The following is a 19,943-nucleotide window of genomic DNA, read 5'->3' as shown; positions in this document are numbered from 1 at the left end:
TATAAGAAGAGGAAATCTGGACACTGACACACACACAACGCCATCTGAGGATGAAGGCAGAGATCGGGGTGACGCTTCTACTACCTAAGGGACCAAAGATTACCAGGAAACCACCAGAACCTCAGGGAGCGGCATGGAACAGGTCCTTCTTCACAGTCCTCAGAAGGAATCACCCTGCTGACACCCTGATCTCAGACTTCCAGCCTCCAGAACCTTGAGATAATACATTTCTGTTGTTTGAGCTGCCCAGTTTGCGGTGCTTTGTTACGGCAGCCCTAACAAACTAATACACCAGGAAGACTCAAGATGGTTTTCTTTCTAAGTCAAATCATGTTTCTGACTCTGGCTGCTGGGTTCTCCTCGGAATCACTTCTCTGCTGGTGCACCTGGGCTGTGCTCCCCAAGAGGCCCCACCTCACCTCGAGGGCACATGCTACAGCCTGTCTCTGGTGCAGGCAGCTCTGACTCAGCCTAGTTTAATTCGAACATATCATAATGGATGACATATTCCTGAATTTGAGAAACCAAAATAGTTTCAGGCAAAATAAAGGAAATTAAAAGACTATATATTACCTGTATTTCCACCGTGGTTATAATTTCCTTATGGAAGGGTCCTATGTAAAATTTGTTACACGAATAGGAACTTCAATATAAAGTGGACACAGACTCTTTTTTACTTTAGTAATTAGTTATTTTTCATTTGGGGTTGGGTTTATTGACATCTTCTCTCAATGAGAAGCTAAGCTCATTGAGGGCAAGAATTGGATTATACCAATTGAATACATAAAAAGTACAGTATAGCTTCTAATGATTAACAATAATAACAGGGGCCGACCTGGTGGTGTAATGGTTAAGTTTGCACGCTCCCCTTTGGTGACCCAGGGTTTGCTGGTTCGGATCCTGGGCACAGACCTACACACCACTCATCAAGCCATGCTGAGGCGGCATCCCACATAGAAGAACTAGAATGACCTAGAACTAGAATATACAACTATGTACTGGGGCTTTGGGGAGAAAAAAAAAGAGGAAGATTGGCAACAGACGTTAGCTCAGGGACAATCTTCCTCGAAAGAAAGAAATAAACACAAAAAGTCCTGGCTTTCATTTTTAGAAATCCAATACCTCGAAAACCTTACAACGCTATTTTTTCAAAGACTGAACTCAGAGGCTGGCCCATAAGTGGCAGGCAGGGAAGAAGGCAGCACAGATGTGAGGGGACCTGCTTACGTCCCTTGGATTGCTTTTTCTAGCCTTTCACTTCTGGGCAACTTCTGGGTTTATCTTCTCACTTCCTCCCATCAGGAAGAAATAGAATTTCCAAAAGTCTTCTATGCTCTTAGTTTAGGGACCTAACACGGCGCCTCTCAGAAACATGTGCATTCTCAAAGGGAAGCTTATCGTCTTATTCCTCTGGGCTGCTGTAACAGAACACCACAGACTGAGTGGCTTACAAACAACATTTACGCCTCACAGTCCTGGAGGCTGAGAAGTCCAAGTTCAAGGCACTGGCAGATTTGGAGCCTGGTGAGGACCGCTTCCTGGTTCAGAGCTGCTGTCTTTTGCGTCCTCACATGGTAGAGGGGCTGAGAGAGCTCTTTGGGGTCCCTTTTACAAGGGCACTAACCCATTTATGAGGGCCCCACTTTGACAACCTAATGACCTCCCAAAGGCCCCACCTCCTAATACCATCACACTGGGGATTAGGTTTCAACACACGAATTTGCAGAGAAGACATACACATTCAGTTTACAACACACAGAAACTGGAAATGGTGACACTGTCGGCACCAGTGCGGGAGGAACTGGGGCGCCGGCAGCCTTTCCAACACTCTCTGCATGTCACATCAAAGGCTTGCATACAACAGCGTGAACAAATGGGTAACCACATATCTGTGCTGTGGGCGCATTCTAGACAAGAAGCTAAATATAAAGTGGGTTTTATGCTTCATGCCCAGTGCAACAGGCACTCAGGCATGGTAACTACAGAATCCCATCCTTATTTCAAGCACGCTGCTATGTCCTTCAGAGGGCCAATCCTGTCTTATCTTTGCATCCCAGAGCTTAGCAGAGACACCTGCATGTGATAAGTGACAATGAAACTCATTTTTCTGTATTGTTTTCTAGGTGCACATTTCCTGGGGTCTTGACTATAAGCAAAATAATCTATTCTGTGAAGAAGGCAGATAGCCCTCATCATTTTTAATGGAGCATTTTTTGGGTGGGAAAAATTAACTTGAGATTTTTTGGGCTACACAGTATGCACATATAAATTTAATTACATCACTCCTAAGGCAATACATATAGGGGACCCTTTCCTCCCAAACTCTTGAGAATTAGGTGATAAAATCAACATTTAACGTAGAAAAGATAACATATATGTAACTTAATTTACATAACATACATGTAAGTCAGTTTAGGACCAGAGATGGCATTCAGCTCAAAAGCACTAAGTATAAGAATAAAGCTTGACCAAGGATAAATGAAAATGGCCTTAAGATGTCTACATAAGGGGAAGGGAACCTCACATATCGACCATATACGTTGTTCAGGCAATGGGACAAATTTATTTTTTTCATGTCATTAAATTCCACAGCAATCCTATGAAGCAGGTTATTATCTCCAGTTTATTAATGAAGTGGGTTATTCTGCTCATTTTGCAGACATAAGGAAGCTGAGGTTAAGAGCATGACCAGAGTCAGTGACAAGGGCCACATTCCAACCAGGCCTTTCCACTCCCAGCCCATGTTTTTAAGGGAACTATCCTGTGAAGAGGAGGAGAGCAATGGGGAAAAGTGGGGTCAGAAAGTAAAATGTGATCCTGTTCATCCAGCATCCAGAGGTGGGGCTGCCCTGACCATGGACTTGACCATTCTGTGGTGTGCGTGGGGAGCAAGGGTTCGTGACATGAAACGGTAGTCATTCAGCTGACCATCTGATTACGCAGACTCCCAGTTCCCCCAGCCAACTGCTGAGTCAGCTCTGTCTTCTCCTGGAACTTCCCTTCAGGGAGAAAAAAGCCTGCTGTCACTGCACTAGCAACCTTGGAAGTCTCTACGAATTTCTGGTGGCGTCTGGGAAGTGCGTGCCAGAGATACTGGTCATCCTTCAGATCGGGAACTTCCGGTGCTCAGAGGACCAGGCCTTGGACCCTCTGGACGGAAAGGTGCTGCCACCTTGCAAGACCCTGACTGGATGACCTCCTGGCCTCCTCTCTCCATTGTCAGGGACTCAGACCAACACTGAGCAAAGAACAGGGAGCTTACATCTCAAATGCATACAATTTGCCGAGCTTACCTTTTCATCAGAGCCGTTTTTCCAATATTGCACATTATAAGCCCATGAGTTATAAATGTTCTTCATGGTCCATGTTTCAGGTTCATTCTCAATTTTGGGGGCTAAGAAACGCAGATGTAAAGAATTAGCAAGTGCTTCTACTTGCATTCCAGGAGGTCCAATAACGGCTAAGTAAGAGAACAAAGCAAAATGACAATCAAAAATCACATTTTTAGAAACGTCAACATTTATTTTTCATAACTGTGTAGATCACTTGGTACAGAAGTGCTCTGCTCTTTGATATACCATCGCTATGATGTTGATCGATGTGGCTAAGGAGGGTAGCTGGGTTTTATTTCTTAAAGAAAATCTGATAACCTTTGCCTTTATTAATCAGGTTTAGTCCATTTATATTCAATGTGATTTCTGATATATTTGGAATTATTCCAACTACATGATTTTGTTTTTCCTGTAAAGACTGCATTTTTTTTCTTTCATTTGGGTTGAATTTTCTCTATTTCCTTTGCTGGGTTGGAAGTTAAACATGGTATTTCTATTATTTTTAGTGTTTAACGTATATAATTAACCATATATCTTTTCCAACAAAGTCTTCTGAAGCTGTTGTCTTCTGAACGCTCTTTTATAGATAGTCACATGGCTGGCCCTTTCACTTTGTTTGGGTCTCGGTTCAAACATCACCTCCTCAGAGAAATTGTCTCTTACACCCTATCTAAAGAGCAGCTCCCAACACTTCCTGCTCCAGCACCTCGCTTTATTTTCTTGAGAGCCATAGTCACTATCTGTCATATAATATGTGTCTATTTGTTTATTATCTGTCTTCCTATTAGAATGCATGCCCTGAGGGGATGGATTTTGTCTCATTCACTGCTGTAGCTTTAGTACTAAGAATGTACCTGGCACATAGGTGCTCAAAAATAATCGTAGAATGAATAATAGATGGCTCTGGATAAGCAGGCTGTTTGAGTTATAGCCTGTATTCTTCTCTGGCTGTTGTTACTTTTTTGGGGCTGCTAATGGGCCTGCTTCTGGCATTCTGCCCTGTTTCTAACCTGCTAGTAGCTGAAAATCAGATAAGAAAACTTAATTAGATATTTTCCCAAAGCAAGCATAAATAGGTTCCACATGACATCTTGAAGGACATTCCTATCATAAACTTCAAGAGGCAAATATCCAGTGTAGGGTAGTCATTGCTAAGAGTGCAGAAGCAGGAGCCTGGGTCTGACTCATTGATCGGCCACTCATTACCTGTGTGACCTTTGGGCAAGCTGCCTATCTATTGTGTGTCAGTTTCTAAAGGGAACTTCCACAGATGGGCCCTAAAATTTGGAACCAGTCAGGACCTGGTAAATCAGTTAGCAATTATAAGAGCAGAGACCTATACTATGTTTTGGAAACTTGTTTATTGTTAAGCTGTTTGTACATTTTAATGTTCATTTTGCCTTAGTTTATATAAAGATACCTTTAGGAAAGATAATGTAACTGATAATTTCTGACTTCAGAAATAAGAGTTCTTTGCCTGAGCCTGGGACAGAATCGGGAAAGGGCAGAAGGGCATCCTAGCCACATTTCCTACCAGGGAGGGTGAACTTGTGGGAGCCATGGGGGTCCAGAGCAGGAATGGAATACAGACCCCTCCCTACATTAACAATCCTCCTAACGCTTCTCTCCATCTACTCCTTGGAAGGCTGCACTTGAGTTCTTATAACCCCTTATCCTTTTATTCTCTCAATTGCTATATGGTGGTTTAATTAGTTTTCCATTCCTGATACTCTAATTGAGTTCATCTCATGACCTCTGGTGGGTTCCCATGACCCTCCAGATCTAACTTGGGAATACTCTTTTTGATGTTTACCAGTCAGCCTGACTCAATCCATCTGCCCTCAGCTGCATCCATGTCTCTATCCTTCATTCCGGACAAGCTGGCTATCTGCGTCTGGTCTTCCTCTCTCCACATCTGTCTAGAATAACCTTTATTCTTCTGCCTATCATGTCACATTTCTTTAAGTCATAATTCCAAACTGACTTGCTCCCAGAAAATTTGCAACATTAATCTTTTCAGTTCTTCTCATTAACAGCACTGGCCCCAACTCATTCTCATCCTCAAGGCGTTAAAGTTATTACACGTATATTTACTTATTTTATTGACTTTATGCTTATCCTTTCTTGTCTCTCCCATGAAGTTCTTAAAAGCCACAGCCCTCTTTATTATCTTCCCTAAGCTTCTTGTGCAGGGCCACCCCCTTTGTGAGCACTCAAAGATTTCTTGTCGATGAGCCAACCAATGGGAAATCAACCATGCAAGATGATGACATTACAATGAAATGGGAAACAAAGAGGCTTACTGTCATCCACAGGACAGAAGGTGATGTTTACCCAGTCTGAACGCTCGTCCTCAAATTCAGCCCTGACTCGCAAGGTATGGTAACCATATTTGGAAATACTTGAGAAATCACATTCCATCAAGGTGGTACTTGTGCATATATCTTCAAATTTCCTATAACTACAAAATCAGAAAGAATCATGAGAGTTCTAACTCCAGTCTCTCTGAGGCTGACCAGGGCTTTAGTCCCCCTGCTAGCAAAGGATAATGGAAGATAATGAGAGAAAAATAAAGCAAATACTTAATAATCAGTTTTGATGAATAGTATGCATCAATTATATGAGCATTTTCCAAACTGTGCTCCGTAAAACCTCAATGAGCCTTGAGATATCATAAGATGTTTGAAGCCGGTACCTGAGGGTTACTGTATATATTTAATAAGAACATGATTACCCTTTGACTTTATTCCCAACACAGACACAGATGAAAGGAAGTTAATCTTGTTTAATCCGAGGGGTGACTCAGGGTCGCAAGGATTTATGAGCTTATTTTGCAGATGAAAAAGAATGCCTCCAAGGAAGTTATGATCAGCAGATAACCAGCTCCCAGCTGCTGGTGATGACCAGAAGTCTGACTGCCCAAGGGCTAAATTTGATTGCCCAAGGGTTTATCTGGAATGAAAGAAATGCTGATTTCCCCTTTGTTTCTCTGAAGTTTCTCCTCCCAAGCCCTTTAGCTCTACAAAACTCCATGATTTCTTCTTTTGTTAAGGCAGATTTGAGAGAACCTGTCCTCCTGCCTTCTCGTTTAGGCCAGTTGGAATACACTTTTTTCCATCTCCAAGCACTGGTGTCTCAGTGCCTGGCTTATTGTACATTGGGCACAGGAATTTGAGATTAAGAGGTTCAGTATCAGTTTCAAAAATAATCCATCCCGTGGTCAAACAATTTTGGGTAAAAACTGGATGAAACATAAATTGGTGTCTGTCTTTACGAAAGAACTTCTCAGAGACTTTCACATCCTAATGAACAGGTGCCCCTCCAAAAAGGAGTTGAGTATTCTACATATTTGACCAAGAAAGATTCCTTTCTTGACTATGTATTTCTGAAAGCAGTGGGGCACAGTTTGTGAAATATCGATATACACAGATTAGCCAAAATAAGTATCTTACAATGATTTCAAATAATATCCTGTAGGTGACAACTGTTTAATTATTCTGGAAAAAGTATAAAACAATTTGTTGATCTCAGATCTCTAGCCCTGACACCAAACATTGAAGGGAGGGTGGCAGAAACATAAAATGGAAGAAGCAAAGGGATGGTTGGAATTACCTACCAGGTGCTGTAACTTAACCTTACAACAGCCTAAGGAGGTGTAATAAGCTCCACCAGACTTAAGGAAACCCAAGCTCTTGTCTTGCAAAAAGTTAAGATTTTCTCTGACTGGTTCCTCAGTATTCCTTCTGGTCTTGGTGCCAAAGCCAATTTAGCTGCTCTTAGAGATGACAATGATGGTGATGCTGATAAAAATAATAACAGCCAACACTGGTCAAGCACTTAAGGCATCAGGCAGGGCGCTAAGTGTCTTATCAGTATGATCTCATTGAATTTTCACAACCCCAGGTGGGCAGAACTGAAATCACTCCTATTTTACAGTTGAGGCACAGACATGGAGGGACTAAGAAACTTGCCCAATGGAACTCAAGTTTGACTTTAGAGCCCACGGTCTCAGGCACCATACCACACCCCGTTGTGCTCCTATTAGGTAGCGATAATTAGGTTCATACTATTTTACAATCTGCCTCTTTTTCACTTAATATACCACAAACATTTCTCCATCAATCATTTCTTCATGGCTGCCTCACATCCCATCATTTGGAAAATCCAGGGGTCGTTTCATTAAGGGGGCTGTCTCACATAGGGTCATTTCCTTCATTTAAACCAACGCATCACTTGGCTGGAGCACAGAGTATTTCAAAAGTTGTTTTGCAACAACTTCTCTTTCATTAGGTTGTTTTTATGATATTTTAAAATATTTTTCTTCCCAGTAAATAGGTAATATGACCCATTCCCCACGTTTACCTAATTGTTTCAGACAGTTCCATGTTAAAGTCACTAATACATCCTCTCAAGTGCCCCTCCTCTGGCCACCCCTACCCAACGCACACATATAACAGAGTTTGTGCTATGCAACCGCTCAGGCTAAATTCTAAACAAACCTTTTACAGAGCCATAGAAAAGCAGTCAGATATTTCAGCACCAAATTTCTTCCCCAAGGACACACTCAGCACAGGCATGCTTGGTGTGCACTTCCATGCTGAGGAGACTGGAACCCAGCCATTGACTCTCAGTTATGGGGGAGTCACTGGAACTCTCATCTAAAAGACGAACACCCCTACTCCAAAGGCCAAGAAGCAAAACACAGAACAACCGAGAAATAAATGATGGGGAGCGAGGCAGACGGAGAGGGAAGTTAATTTTTCACAGTGAAATCTCTAGAGCTATCAAGATTGAGTGGAGAAAACACAGAGATGACATGATAAAACCAATCAGTGCTGGAAAATCTACCGCAGGAAAAAAATAAGTCGCAGAATGACTCTGCTTAAGTCCTTGGGAAAACTGACAAAACTGGACTGTGGACCATAGGTTAGATGAAAGTATTTTATCAATGTTAAAGCTGCGAATCTTGATAGCTGTACTGAGGGAATGCAAAAGATTATCCTTGCTCTTATGAAATACACAAGGAAATATTAAGGGGCAAAGGCATTATGTATGCGAGAGATGGAGAGAGAAAATACGGCGAACTTGAAAAACTGGTGAATCTGGATGTGGGCTGTTTGGAAGTTCTTTGTACTATACTTGAAATTTTGAAATGTTCTGTTAGCTTGGAATTACTTTGAACTAAAAAGTTAAAAAAAATGTAAACAAGGACCATCTTATTCATCCTTCTACTTCTTCTCCCACTTAGCAGGCCTTGGATATGTTTGTAAAATGAAAGCTGGATGAGAAGGAGTATGGGATTAATGGGATCTTGGACTCACATTTGGTCCCGCCCCACTGAAGGAGTTGTCCATCTTTGTATGTTTCTGAGTCACATTGGAAGCAGGTGTGTTGGCTCATCAGCCTTTGGCCTCCTGCAGCTGTTGGCACCCGGCACAAAGGTGGGTCTCCTGAAGTCCAGCCTGTGCTGTATGACAGCAGGCTGCCAAAGGAGGGCTGGCACAGGGAAAAACTGAGAGGCAGGGCAGGGGGATGAAGCACCACTGAGCCAGCCGTCTTGGGTGACACTCACCCTTCATGAGCCTCTGCTGTTTTCAGAGAACAGAGCTTTTAACAGCCAGTAGCAGCCTTACTTTCAATTTCAGGACGTAGCCATGAAGTCACTGAGAACGCACTATGCAAATTATCTGCACCCCACAGCCCTGGAGCATGCAGTCACAATCTATTGGAGGGAGTGGGTGGTAAGACAGCAAGGGTCTTCCTCACTGCTTTGCATACATCAATTTTCTTGCATAGCTTCCAACTAAACATTGTTGATTTCTAGCAATATTACTCGAATAACTGGAGATGTTATCAGTGGCATTTTTCTCTTAAAAAACATCTATTGTGACAAACATGATATGATCACATTGCAGTAGGCTACCACTGCAGCTGATAACATCCACGCCCACATGATGAACTGCATGTACCAGTGGCCCTGTGATCACTGAACCATGACTCATCACACCAAGAAAAAATAAAAAGGATTTTACTTGTCTGTTTCCAGAGAACAGAGCTTTCACAAGAATTTCCTGGACAGAAAGAAAAAACCCAGGACGGATGCTCCCCATGAGCTGTTGTGGTCACGTGAGTGACAGCAGTCAGCCTCTCTCCTGTGGCCCAGCCCAGGGCCATGATCCTCTGCTACCTTCCTGCTAAGTGCCTCAGACCCATACAGGAGATCAGAATTGGCCAGCCCAAAATGCGTCTCTTTGGCTTAATTATTTTTGAGGACAAAAGATTCTGAAGGAAACTTTGACCTTCCCCCTAACTGCTTAAATGAATTCAAGAGAGAAGGCCTGTCCCCAGGACAGGCCATCACCATAGATAACTCTGGGTATAATAAACTGGGAGGCCCATAAGCCCATTCTTATCAAAGTTCTCTCTCTCAGGTCACATGGTCTGGAGATGGCCCAGCAAACATTTATTTATCAAACATTTACTTTTTCACCCCTACGTGAATTGCCTTCCTCCCCTTCGAAGTCCCAAACTCCTACCCGCAACACCCTCCTTTGTCTTTATCAGAAGATGGTATTTAAGGTGGCAGCCTCAGCTTTTTTGGTGAGTTACTGAGTTTTCTTAGGTTTCTCCAATGTATACATATTATTAAACTTTGTTTGATTTTCTCCTGTTACTCTGTCTGATGTCAATTTATTTCTTAGACCAGCCAGAAGGACCTGGAGGGTAGAGGAATTGTTCTTCCTTGCCTACACCCACCTTTGGAACTGAGCTGTGAAAGTCAGATCTCCTTTGGGAAAAGCAGGTGACTCCCACTGTAGAATGTTCCTGAAATTAACTGAATTCATTCTGACGTTTTCAGGAGGTGGCACCATTCCTAATGCTGTGAAAATAAAGGGAAAACGTTTGCAACTTTTTTCCTCAAAGGGGATGCCCAAACAAATGACCATACACTACACTCAGGTCTCCCCTAACGCTCTAGGTCTTTAAATGGGCATGTGGGTGAGAGGCAGACACGTGGTAACTGTGCTGAGGAGGCTGGGTTTTATTTGAAGAGCCACAGGAAGAAATTGCTGGGAGGGGTGGTGGGGCAGAGAGCAAGAGGGAAGTGGGGATGGATGAGGGAGACGTGGATTTGGGTGGTGGTAGAAAGGTGTGAGGGGCTGGGTAAGTGGATTTTAGCTCTATTTCCAGAGGTATAAGCTCTAGATTTCCCAATATCTGGGTGTGGAGAAGCAGAAGTTAATATCCATTCCTGGCTTAAGCATCTGATGCCCTGATCGGGGCTGGGGGCAGGGAAATCAAGAGTTCCATTTCAGAATTTGCATGGGATCTGAGATGAGGGAGAATATTCAATTAGGAATGTCAGAGACAGCTGGAAGAATGAGCCTGGAGCCCAGAGGGCAGATCTGAGCTAGAGATACAAATCATTTTTAAACTTTTAAATAGAAAATGTCAAACATACACAACAGTAGGGAGAGTATAATAAACCACCACCGGCCCATCACCCAACTAGTGCCAACAGAGTTTTACAGTTGAGAGCCACTGGTGTATAGCTGATATTTAGTGCCAGGGTTCTCCTGCTCTCCCCCACAGGGAAACTGTAGGGGAAGAAGAAAAGCGGGCTCCGGCAGGATCTATATAGATATCTGGGAGAGCCTGAGGACCCCAAGTAGAAACAGCGTGAGAGGTAGGAGGAAACCCGGCGAGTGTGGTACCCTGGAAGGCCAGGGATGAGTTCATCAGCAAGGAAGGACGGGTCCGTTGTGTTGTTTGAACCTGGGCAGGCAATTTAGAGGAGTCCAGAAGAGGTTTCACAGGATTTAGAGCTCAGAATCCACACAGCTGCGGAGTTGAGGAGCAGAATTCAGATCCTGGGGTGCTGAGGGCTGAATGGGAGGTCCTGGAGACCCGATCAGTGAGCCTATGGGGTCCACTCGGGGGTCCCCCTTGGGGCCATCGCGGCCGCGCGTCGTAGCCAAGCGCACCTCGCCGGGCCTCCCGGTTCCCAAGCGCACCCCGGGGCCGGACGCGGCGCCAAGGTGGGTCGGGGTCCCTGGGCCGGCAGTCGGGCCTGGGGAGGCGCGCGGACGAGCCCGCGCCCCGGAGATCGCCCGGCGCCCCCTCCCCGCAGACCCCTCACCTGACACCAGGAGGCAGCCGCCCAGCCAGCTCCAGAGGCTCCGTGCCATGCCCGCGCCGGGAGCCCAGGAAGGCACTCCGGGGGCCGCCGGGCCCAAGCCCCGGTGCCCGAGCCGGAGAGCGCCAGCCCGGCCCTCCCGCAGCCAGTTCCGGGAACCTGCGTGTGGCGGGGCGATCCGGGGCCCCGCCCCCTGCGGCCCCGCCCCCTGCGGCCCCGTCCCCGGGCGCTCACCAGAGTCCGGCCCCCCGCCGGGGTCCTCTTGCGCCCCCCCGTGCCCTGCTCGAGAGGTCGGTGTCACCGGCTTGGCAGAGGGCAACGCAGAGGAGGAAGGGGACCTTGCCCCTCCCTCCGCGGGAGTGGAAAACACCGCTAGTAAAACAGGTTACGAAACTGTGCGCACAGTGTCCCGATTTGGGGGACGCCCGCCAACATTAAATGCATGCTTTGAAATGAGCGTACAAATTAAATCCATACACCGCAGTGCCAACCCGGAGGCCATGTCTGGGTGGTGGAACTCTGGGTGCTGGTGGGTTTCCTTTACGCCATTCAGTATTCCCAGGTTTTCTCCAGTGAGGCAGCACGGCCCCTATAATTCTCTCTCCCCACATGTAAAATGATTTTCAGGCACTCTATCAGCAAATCAAGCTGCAGAGGGTCTTCTTTACGCCCCCGTCCCTCCCCCCCGCTCCCCCTCCCCCCTTGCTCCCCCTCCCCCGCAAGGGATAAATAACACAAAACCAAGTCATTTATTTGGTAATAAATCGTTTCTCTCACAACCCTGCTGAGAAAGGTTGAATTTCCTCTTTTTTTTTTTTTTGGCTCTGTGGTGAGGGGCGAAAACCAGAGCAGGGTAAGGACAGGGTGATGTAACCGCCGGCTGACATTGACCTAGAACACTCTCCGTGAAAGAGCACAGGCGGCGGACGGAAGGTGCCCTTGCTCCCTGTAGACCACTGCACAGAGTTAGGGTGGGCCCTGTGCAAACCCGGAGATGCCGGCAGAACCGCAAATCTGCATATATACGCTCTGTGATGAGAAACAACTCCGGAGACATTACCGAGTTTGTATTAAAAAGTGTATTTGTAGTATCCTTTCCCAACCTCCAACCATTATACAAAATTTAAAAATACACACACACGCCCATAGATAAAAGCAGCCATACAAAGGTTATCCCAGAAGATCACTCTGGAAATCCTTCAAAATATGATCGATGCATTCAGAGGGCTGAGAAATGGACTTCATGTATGATAAGGCCCCTTTCCTATGGAATTTTGTTAGATTATTATCAAATAACAGCTCCCCGTGTCTCAGCCCTCTCCTTTGAGTTCTTTTAGAGCAATTATAAAAGAAATCTATTCAAAGTCCTTGAACTGGGACTCATATAATTTTTGTTTTCCCCCTTTTGAAGGGGCCCAGAAGAAAGATCTGAGAACCCTGCTCTTGGGGTGAGGGGTACGGGATAGGAGAGTCTGGGAGCCCCTCAGGGTTGCAGTACCTCCACCAGATCCTTTATTCCTATGTGTTTTCTAATATTTCTCCTAGCATCATAGGATCTTGGAGATTACCTCGTCCAATCCCCTTATTTCATAAATGAAGAAATTGAGGCTCAGAGAAGCCAAGTGCTCTGGGTTACACGGTGAAATGGCAGGCAGACCCTTCACCCCAGTCCTTGTGTTGTTTGCTACGTGCTCTTCTAGAGCTTTCCTTCCCCTTTCTACCCCCAGATTCACAGGAACTGTAGTCAGGTGCAGGACATTTGGAGTCAGCACATATAGCACTTCTTAAATTGTTAAACAGGATCTCTGGGAATTTTACGCCTTATTGCTTCTGAAGACCTAGAAGCACATTTGCATTCGTTCTCTCACTTGCTTTTTCTAAATCTTAAAATACGGCTCTGAGGCTCCAACCCTCTCCCTCATGCAAATGCTTCCTCTTTTAGTCACCCGCCTGACGCTAGAGTTATTTATGTGTGCCAATCTGTCATCCTCATTCACACGAGGGCTGAGAGTTAAATTCTCAGAGTACGGGCGACAGAGTAGGACATCGGGGAGGCGCCGAAGACTCAGCTGGACCTGCCCTACTTCCAGCTCAGTGCATGTGCTTCTGTTGCCTTGTGAATCCCCCTTCTTTCCCTTCCTCGGCCCTTCCTCCCTCCTCTTTTCTTGCCTCTTTTCTTTCCGGCTCCTTCCTTGAGCCTGCTGGGCTCCACACTGCTGACTGCTCCAGCTATGAACCCTGCTGAGTGTCTTCCTTTTCTCTCCCCACTCCCACTCAGGCCCAACTTAACTATTTCCCAGAAATCTTACAGGGCCCTGGACCACCTCTGAAAACCACAGGGAACCTTGCTCCCTCCACTGGGAAACATGCTGCAGAAACATTATATAAGTGCATCAGAGTAAAGGGAATGGGCATTTTCCCATCAAAGTGTATCACTTTGTAATACACTGTACTGTAAACAATGCACCGGGCGTTGCTGTTTCCCACTTCCCCTGCCTCCATGTGGCGAATTTGCATAGATGGCGTCACCAGGAAGAACCCAGCCAACTCTGCAGTCTCCTGCTCCTTCTCTCAGAGAACACTTGCAAACCACAAAGGAGCATCTGGGGGTACAAGGAGAGAGAACCCTGGAGGTATTTGTCAGTTCAAGTTAAATATTTTTGGCTTCATCTCATTATATAACCATCCCCTATGTCAACATCCGACTCGGCAGTGTCGCTCTTTTCAGATGGAGCATCTTCAGGCCAGAGGCACTCCACAGGGGGGCTGGGGAAGGGCAGCTGCATGCCTTCTCCACCAGCCACCAGAAGGCTCGTTTCCACTTCCTCGGCATCCTCTAGGTCCACTGTCTCTTCTGGAATACATGATAACACTGGAGGGACTTCTGGGTCGTCGTCGTTGAGGGTGCTCACACACACAGAGTTTAAATCCACATTGAAGATAATTCTGTCCTCAGACCCCTCAGTGGAGCAGCTGTCCTCCTCAGGGAAGGGGTCCTGAAGCAGGTTCCCTGTCCTCTCATAGGCCCCATCTGTGCATTCCGACTGCCAGGGGCCAGGCCCTGGTGCCATCAGGGGCTCAGACTCAGCCCCAGGCTGGGGCAGGGGAGGTTCCTCAGGGTCTGGGTTGAAGCAGTCCTCAGAGGAGGCCGAGGACATGGAGGCCGGACACAGGCCTGTCAGTCCATGCATGGTGTAACCGCCTGCGCTCGCCGGGGGAACAGCTTCATTATCGCTGTCACTTTCATCATCATATGTATAATTCCACACTTTCTTCTTTCTGTTGATGTGAATGATCTTCACTATAGCCACGGCTTCCAATGGCGGTAGCTCGGGAAATACCCAGGCTGACCGGTTACGAAAATTCTTAAAAAGAGAGAGAGAGAGAGAGATGATCAATTCTGAGGGTTTGTTCTTTATTTTTTGACATAATAAAACTTACTGAGATTAACTGCACAGTGATGAGGATGGTGACGATGACGACCATCAATACAACATCAACAACAACAACAACAACAATGATAATAGCTAACAGCTATACCACAGTGTTTACTATTTGCTGGGCACTGCTCTTAGTACGTTGCACGTTGTAATTCGTTTTATCCTCAGGACAAGATATTTCCACATATTGAGGTCTACGGGGTAGCTATGCTGGTTTAAAAGTGATTCAGCTTGACCTAAAGAAGCCTGACTTATGGCCTGTAGACATACATGATACATCTGCTTTAACCGTTAAAGTAAAGAATGCATTAAACACTCTATCAAAATAAAGGAATGCACTCTTTTAAGATAAGAATGCAACCCTCCCCTCCTAAGATGCCAGTATCCGTAAGCCTTCATCAGTATTCCTAAATTTCCTTTCTGGGACAGGGTCACATGGCTCTGCTAATTTGCAGCTGAATATCTCTTTGAAACTTTGATGATTATGTATCTGGGTGTGTTTAATGTCTGTTCTCTGTTCCCAAAAGGTATAAAACTGTACTGGAAATCATGCTTCTCCCGAATTCTTTCTCCCTTTGTGGGGACTGCCTTCCTGGGTTGTAATCCTTACCCTGGCTCAAGCAAAACTCACCTTCTCCCTCTCATCTACAGAATGGTTATTGATTATTTGTCTCGACACTCACAACCGCTCTATGAAGCACACTTACTAGTCTTATCCCCACTTTACTGATGAGAAAATGAGGCAGAGAGGTTAAGGTTGCCCAAGGTTCCTGTCTAGTAAGTGGTGGGGGCTGAATCTCAAATGAGGATAGACTTCAATTCTGGATTGCTAAGACATTCTTAAGGAGTGTCAAGGAAACTGTGGGTGAGGAGAGACTCTAGGGAGCCGATTCTACTGGGGTCAAAGCCCTCTGGACTGGAGGACCTTAAAGATGATGATGACCCCTTAAGGATCAGGGATGAGAAGAGCAGGGAGATTGGAGCTTCTCTATTGCAGCCCTTGGAAGAAAATGTCTGCACGACACAGTGGGGTGGGGTGAGGTAAAGAGAACAGGAGGCAGGCTGCATTTCAGTGTATCCAGGTTGACTACAATGGGGCCATTGGTGAGGAGGGTGGTCACGAGATGCCTTTCACAGGCCTGGAATCATCATCAGCACTCTCCTCCTCTCTGTTCTCCCATGCCTGCCTGACTCAACTGCCCAATTAGACAAAACTGCTCTTCTCCTACTCCACCCAGCCCCAGCCTTGGGGTTAATTTTTCTATTGAGTTGTTCATCTTTTTTCTTATTGATTCATAGGAGCTCTTTATATAATGTGGATGCTAGTTATTTGTCAATTATTTATGTTACCTATATTTTCCCCTAGTCTGTGGTTTATCATTTTACTCTCTTTATGATGACATTTGACAAAAAGAAATACTTAATTTTAATGTAAGGAAATGTATCAATTTTCTTCCTTTATGGTTTTTTGCTTTTTGTGTCTGAGAGAAACTTCCTTACCCCAAAGTCATATAGAATCTCCTATATTGCCTTCCAAAACTTTAACAGTTTTGCCTTTCACATTACAGTCTTTAATCTACTTGGAACTGATGTTTGTGTATGGTGTGAGGTAGGGATCCAATTTCATCTTCCCCAACATAGATAACATTTGTTGACTAGCCAATCCTTTTCCCACTCCCGTTTGTACTGGTCATTTTTCATGTTTCCATATGTGTGGGGCAGTTTCTGGGCTCCCCATTTGACTAGATCTTTGTTAATACCTTTCAATAAGGTTTGATAATTTTCTCCACAAAGGGCTTGTAACATCTTCTGTTAGATATCTTCCTTAAATGTTTTAAAAATATTTTTTATCACTATTGTAATGGTACTCTTTTTTTTTTTAACCATATGATTCCACTTAACTGTATGATTCCAAGTTCAAAACCAGGTAAAACTAATCTATGTTGTTAGTAATCAGGATAGTGGTTACCCTTGGTGGGGGATAGTGACTAGAAGGTGGCAGGAGAGAAGCTTCTGGGGAGGCTGGTTATACTCTCTTTCTTGATCTGTGCAAGAGTTACATGGGCATGTTGAGTTTGTGGAAGTTCACAAAGCTTTGCACTATGACTTGTGGACCTAATTTCTCAGATGTTGAAAAGCAGCTTCATGTTTATTCTCTAGTTGTTGCTAGTGTATAAAAATGCAAGCACTTTTGAACTGATTATTTTGTATGTAGTAACTTCACGAAACTTATTAATCCTAAGAATTTATCTTTAGGATCACATGAACTTTTGACTTAGCCAGTCGTGTCATCTATCAGTTATCGCTGTCTGTCCCCCTGCTCCCCAGGCTTTAAGCTCCACGAGGGCAGAGATTTTGGTTTGTTTTCTTCAATTCTATAGCCCCGCCACCTAAAACAGGTGGACACATAGCAAATACTCAGAAAATACTTGTTAAATGCAAAAAAAAAAAAAAAAAAAGCAGAAGAGAAAAAGAGAAAAGACGCCATTTAAAATTTTTAACGTCTATTTTTGATTAAACATATAAACACACTAGGCTTAGAGTGTTCTGTTTTACTATTCCTAGAGTTTTTGCTGAAACACGGAGCAACAATTTTTAATGGAGAAATACCAGACAGACATAAAATAACAACAACTCCAGTCATTACTTGGTGTTCACAGAATAACACACATGTGAATAATTGGCATATAATTTGGATGCATCTTAAGGACGGGAGGAACCCCAGGGAGACCCGGGAGGAGGGTTAATTACGAGTTGAGGTGATTCAGGCAGAAGATTTATCTAGGAGAGGATAACGGCCTTTACACCTCAAGGCTGCATGAGAAAAATGAGTTGGAGTAGGATTTATGTAAGACCTGAAGCCCAAGTAATGCATGGCAGACAGGAAGAGTTGGAACGAAGGCTGAGAGCAAAGCCTCAACCAAAGACTAAGATAAAAGGCTCTAAAAGATATAGTGCACTGATAGGTAAAAAAACGCCCATTCCTGTAAGATAGGGATCATAGTGTAGATGACACCAGCACAGAGCCATCACATCTCAAAAGGCAGACCCAAATGCCAGCCAGGTTCAAATACTAACTGTAATTAAAATCTCCCAAAGTACACACACATACACCCAATAAAAAATGCCATCCCCAGCCCAATCCGAACACATAAAAACAACAAGAAAAAGAAGACTACAGTTTTATCAACTGTGGAGGGGTATTTGAACATGTTAACACATTATAAGAATAGGCGAATGAGCTTAAACACAGAAAAATAAGATATTTCTGTGTGAAATACTACAAAACTGATATACAAAGAAAGCAATGGGATATAATGATTAACGATGGGCAAAAGGAGTGAGTCAAAAGACATGAGGTTTTGGAAATACGTAAGATCAATACCCAGATGTGGCTGACTCGTTAAAAACTCTCAGTGGAAAGTGTGGGCCTCGGGGAGCACGGAGGAAACACAGACAAGCAAAGTGGCCGGTTTCACTAATAATTAATACAGACGAGAACAACTAGGTGGGACCATGATACATAAGATAATTGAAAAAAAGTAGTATAGGGGGCTGGCCCAGTGGTGCAGCAGTTAAGTGTGCACATTTCGCTTTGGCGGCCTGGGGTTTGCTGGTTTGGATCCCAGCTGTGGACCTGGCACCTCTTGGCAAGCCATGCTGTGGTAGGCGTCCCACATATAAAGTGGAGGAAGATGGGCACGGATGTTAGCTCAGGGCTAGTCTTCCTCAGCAAAAAGGGGAGGATTGGCAGTAGATGTTAGCTCAGGGCTAATCTTCCTCAAAAAAAAAAAAAAAAGTAGTATAAATGATTCATCAACACCAGCAGAGCTTTTGGAGAAATATGTGCACCTATATGTCACTGCTGGCATTATAAACTAGTTCTTTCTTTTCTTCTTCTTTTTTTTTTTTGGTGAGGAAGATTGACCCTGAGCTAACATCTGTTGCCAATCATCCTTTTTTTGCTTGGGGAAGATTGTTGCTGAGCTAACATCTGTGCCAATCTTCTTCTATTTCATATGTGGGATGCTGCCACAGCATGGCTTGATGAGTGGTGTGTAGGTCCACACCTGGGATCTGAACCCATGGACCCTGGGCTGCAGAAGCAGAGCGCATGAACTTAACCACTACACCACTAGGCCAGCCCAGTTCTTTCTCCTTTTATAAGATAAATCCACTTTGTGTATATGTTCCACTGAAGTAATCCAAAATAAGAAGACAATCTGTACAAAAATGTTCATTGCACTATTCCTAATTGCCAAAGAGAGAAGGAAAGGAAAAAGAAATTAATTCAAATGCCTTACAGCTGGGAAATGATTAAGGGAAAAATGATACACTAATAACAATGGAATACTACGTGATCATAAAAATAATACAGAGACAAACCGTGAAAAGAAAACATAAAATGCAAAATACACGTTTATAGGGATGGAAAGAACCCAGAGCAATAAAACACCTTAGTGTTTTTAGAAAATGGGATTTTCTTCTGTGAAAATATTTAAGTACATAAGAAAAATTCTTAAGTTAAAATAAAAAATAAAGATAGAACTGAAAGAAAAACTACATACCAAAACTTTGGGGTAATTATTTCTTAAGCATATATAACCAATCCGTCTCAGTGTTATTATGGTGCTTGTGAAGACAGCTGCTATTAAAAACACAGTAATTATTCCTCCTATTTTGGCAGATTCTGATGACTCTGTTGATGAAAAGTTAGATGACTTTATTTCAAAACAAATCCAATAAACAATCACAGGTGGGAATAAATGCACATTGGTTTGGTGGTGAAAGAAGACAGGAAAAGAGCAAAAGTTGGAAAAACTTGTTAAATACAAAAGAATGGAAAGTAATACAAGTATACATTTTTTAAAAAATGACAAAATTTAGTTTTTAAAAGTAAAATTGCTTCCAGTTTATAATTGTCCTGTGATTGTACTGACCAATACGGTAGCCATTGGCCACATGTGACCATCTAAATGTGAATTATCAAAATTGAAAAAAACCCCGTCAGTTTCTCAGTCACATTAGCCACAT

At 44.1% G+C, this 19,943-nt stretch overlaps 1 protein-coding gene across 12 annotated transcripts in view; it reads right to left on the bottom strand.

Moving 5' to 3' along the window:
- The window catches only part of LOC106832843 (interleukin-10 receptor subunit beta), an 86,696-nt gene that overhangs the window by 11,247 nt on the left and 55,506 nt on the right, over positions 1 to 19,943 (bottom strand). For 8 of the 12 annotated variants that reach the window (XM_070488793.1, XM_044750824.2, XM_070488794.1 and 5 more), the window contains 2 exons: positions 19,478 to 19,608; positions 12,531 to 14,834 (listed from right to left, as the gene is read on the bottom strand). In XM_070488793.1, coding sequence (XP_070344894.1) covers positions 14,136 to 14,834; positions 19,478 to 19,608 — 830 coding nt within the window. In that variant the 3' untranslated portion in view covers positions 12,531 to 14,135. Of the gene's footprint in view, positions 1 to 3,293; positions 3,461 to 5,635; positions 5,794 to 10,088; positions 10,213 to 11,472; positions 11,674 to 12,530; positions 14,835 to 19,477; positions 19,609 to 19,943 lie in introns of those variants that run through there. The other 4 variants (XM_014843746.3, XM_070488796.1, XM_070488797.1 and 1 more) reach the window with 4 other exon arrangements.

Source organism: Equus asinus, chromosome 18 (genome assembly GCF_041296235.1).
Source record: "Equus asinus isolate D_3611 breed Donkey chromosome 18, EquAss-T2T_v2, whole genome shotgun sequence".
NCBI classification, from domain to species: Eukaryota; Metazoa; Chordata; class Mammalia; order Perissodactyla; family Equidae; genus Equus; species Equus asinus.
The sequence above is the reverse complement of the archived record's forward strand: the minus strand, read 5'-3'. Positions and strand labels throughout refer to the sequence as shown.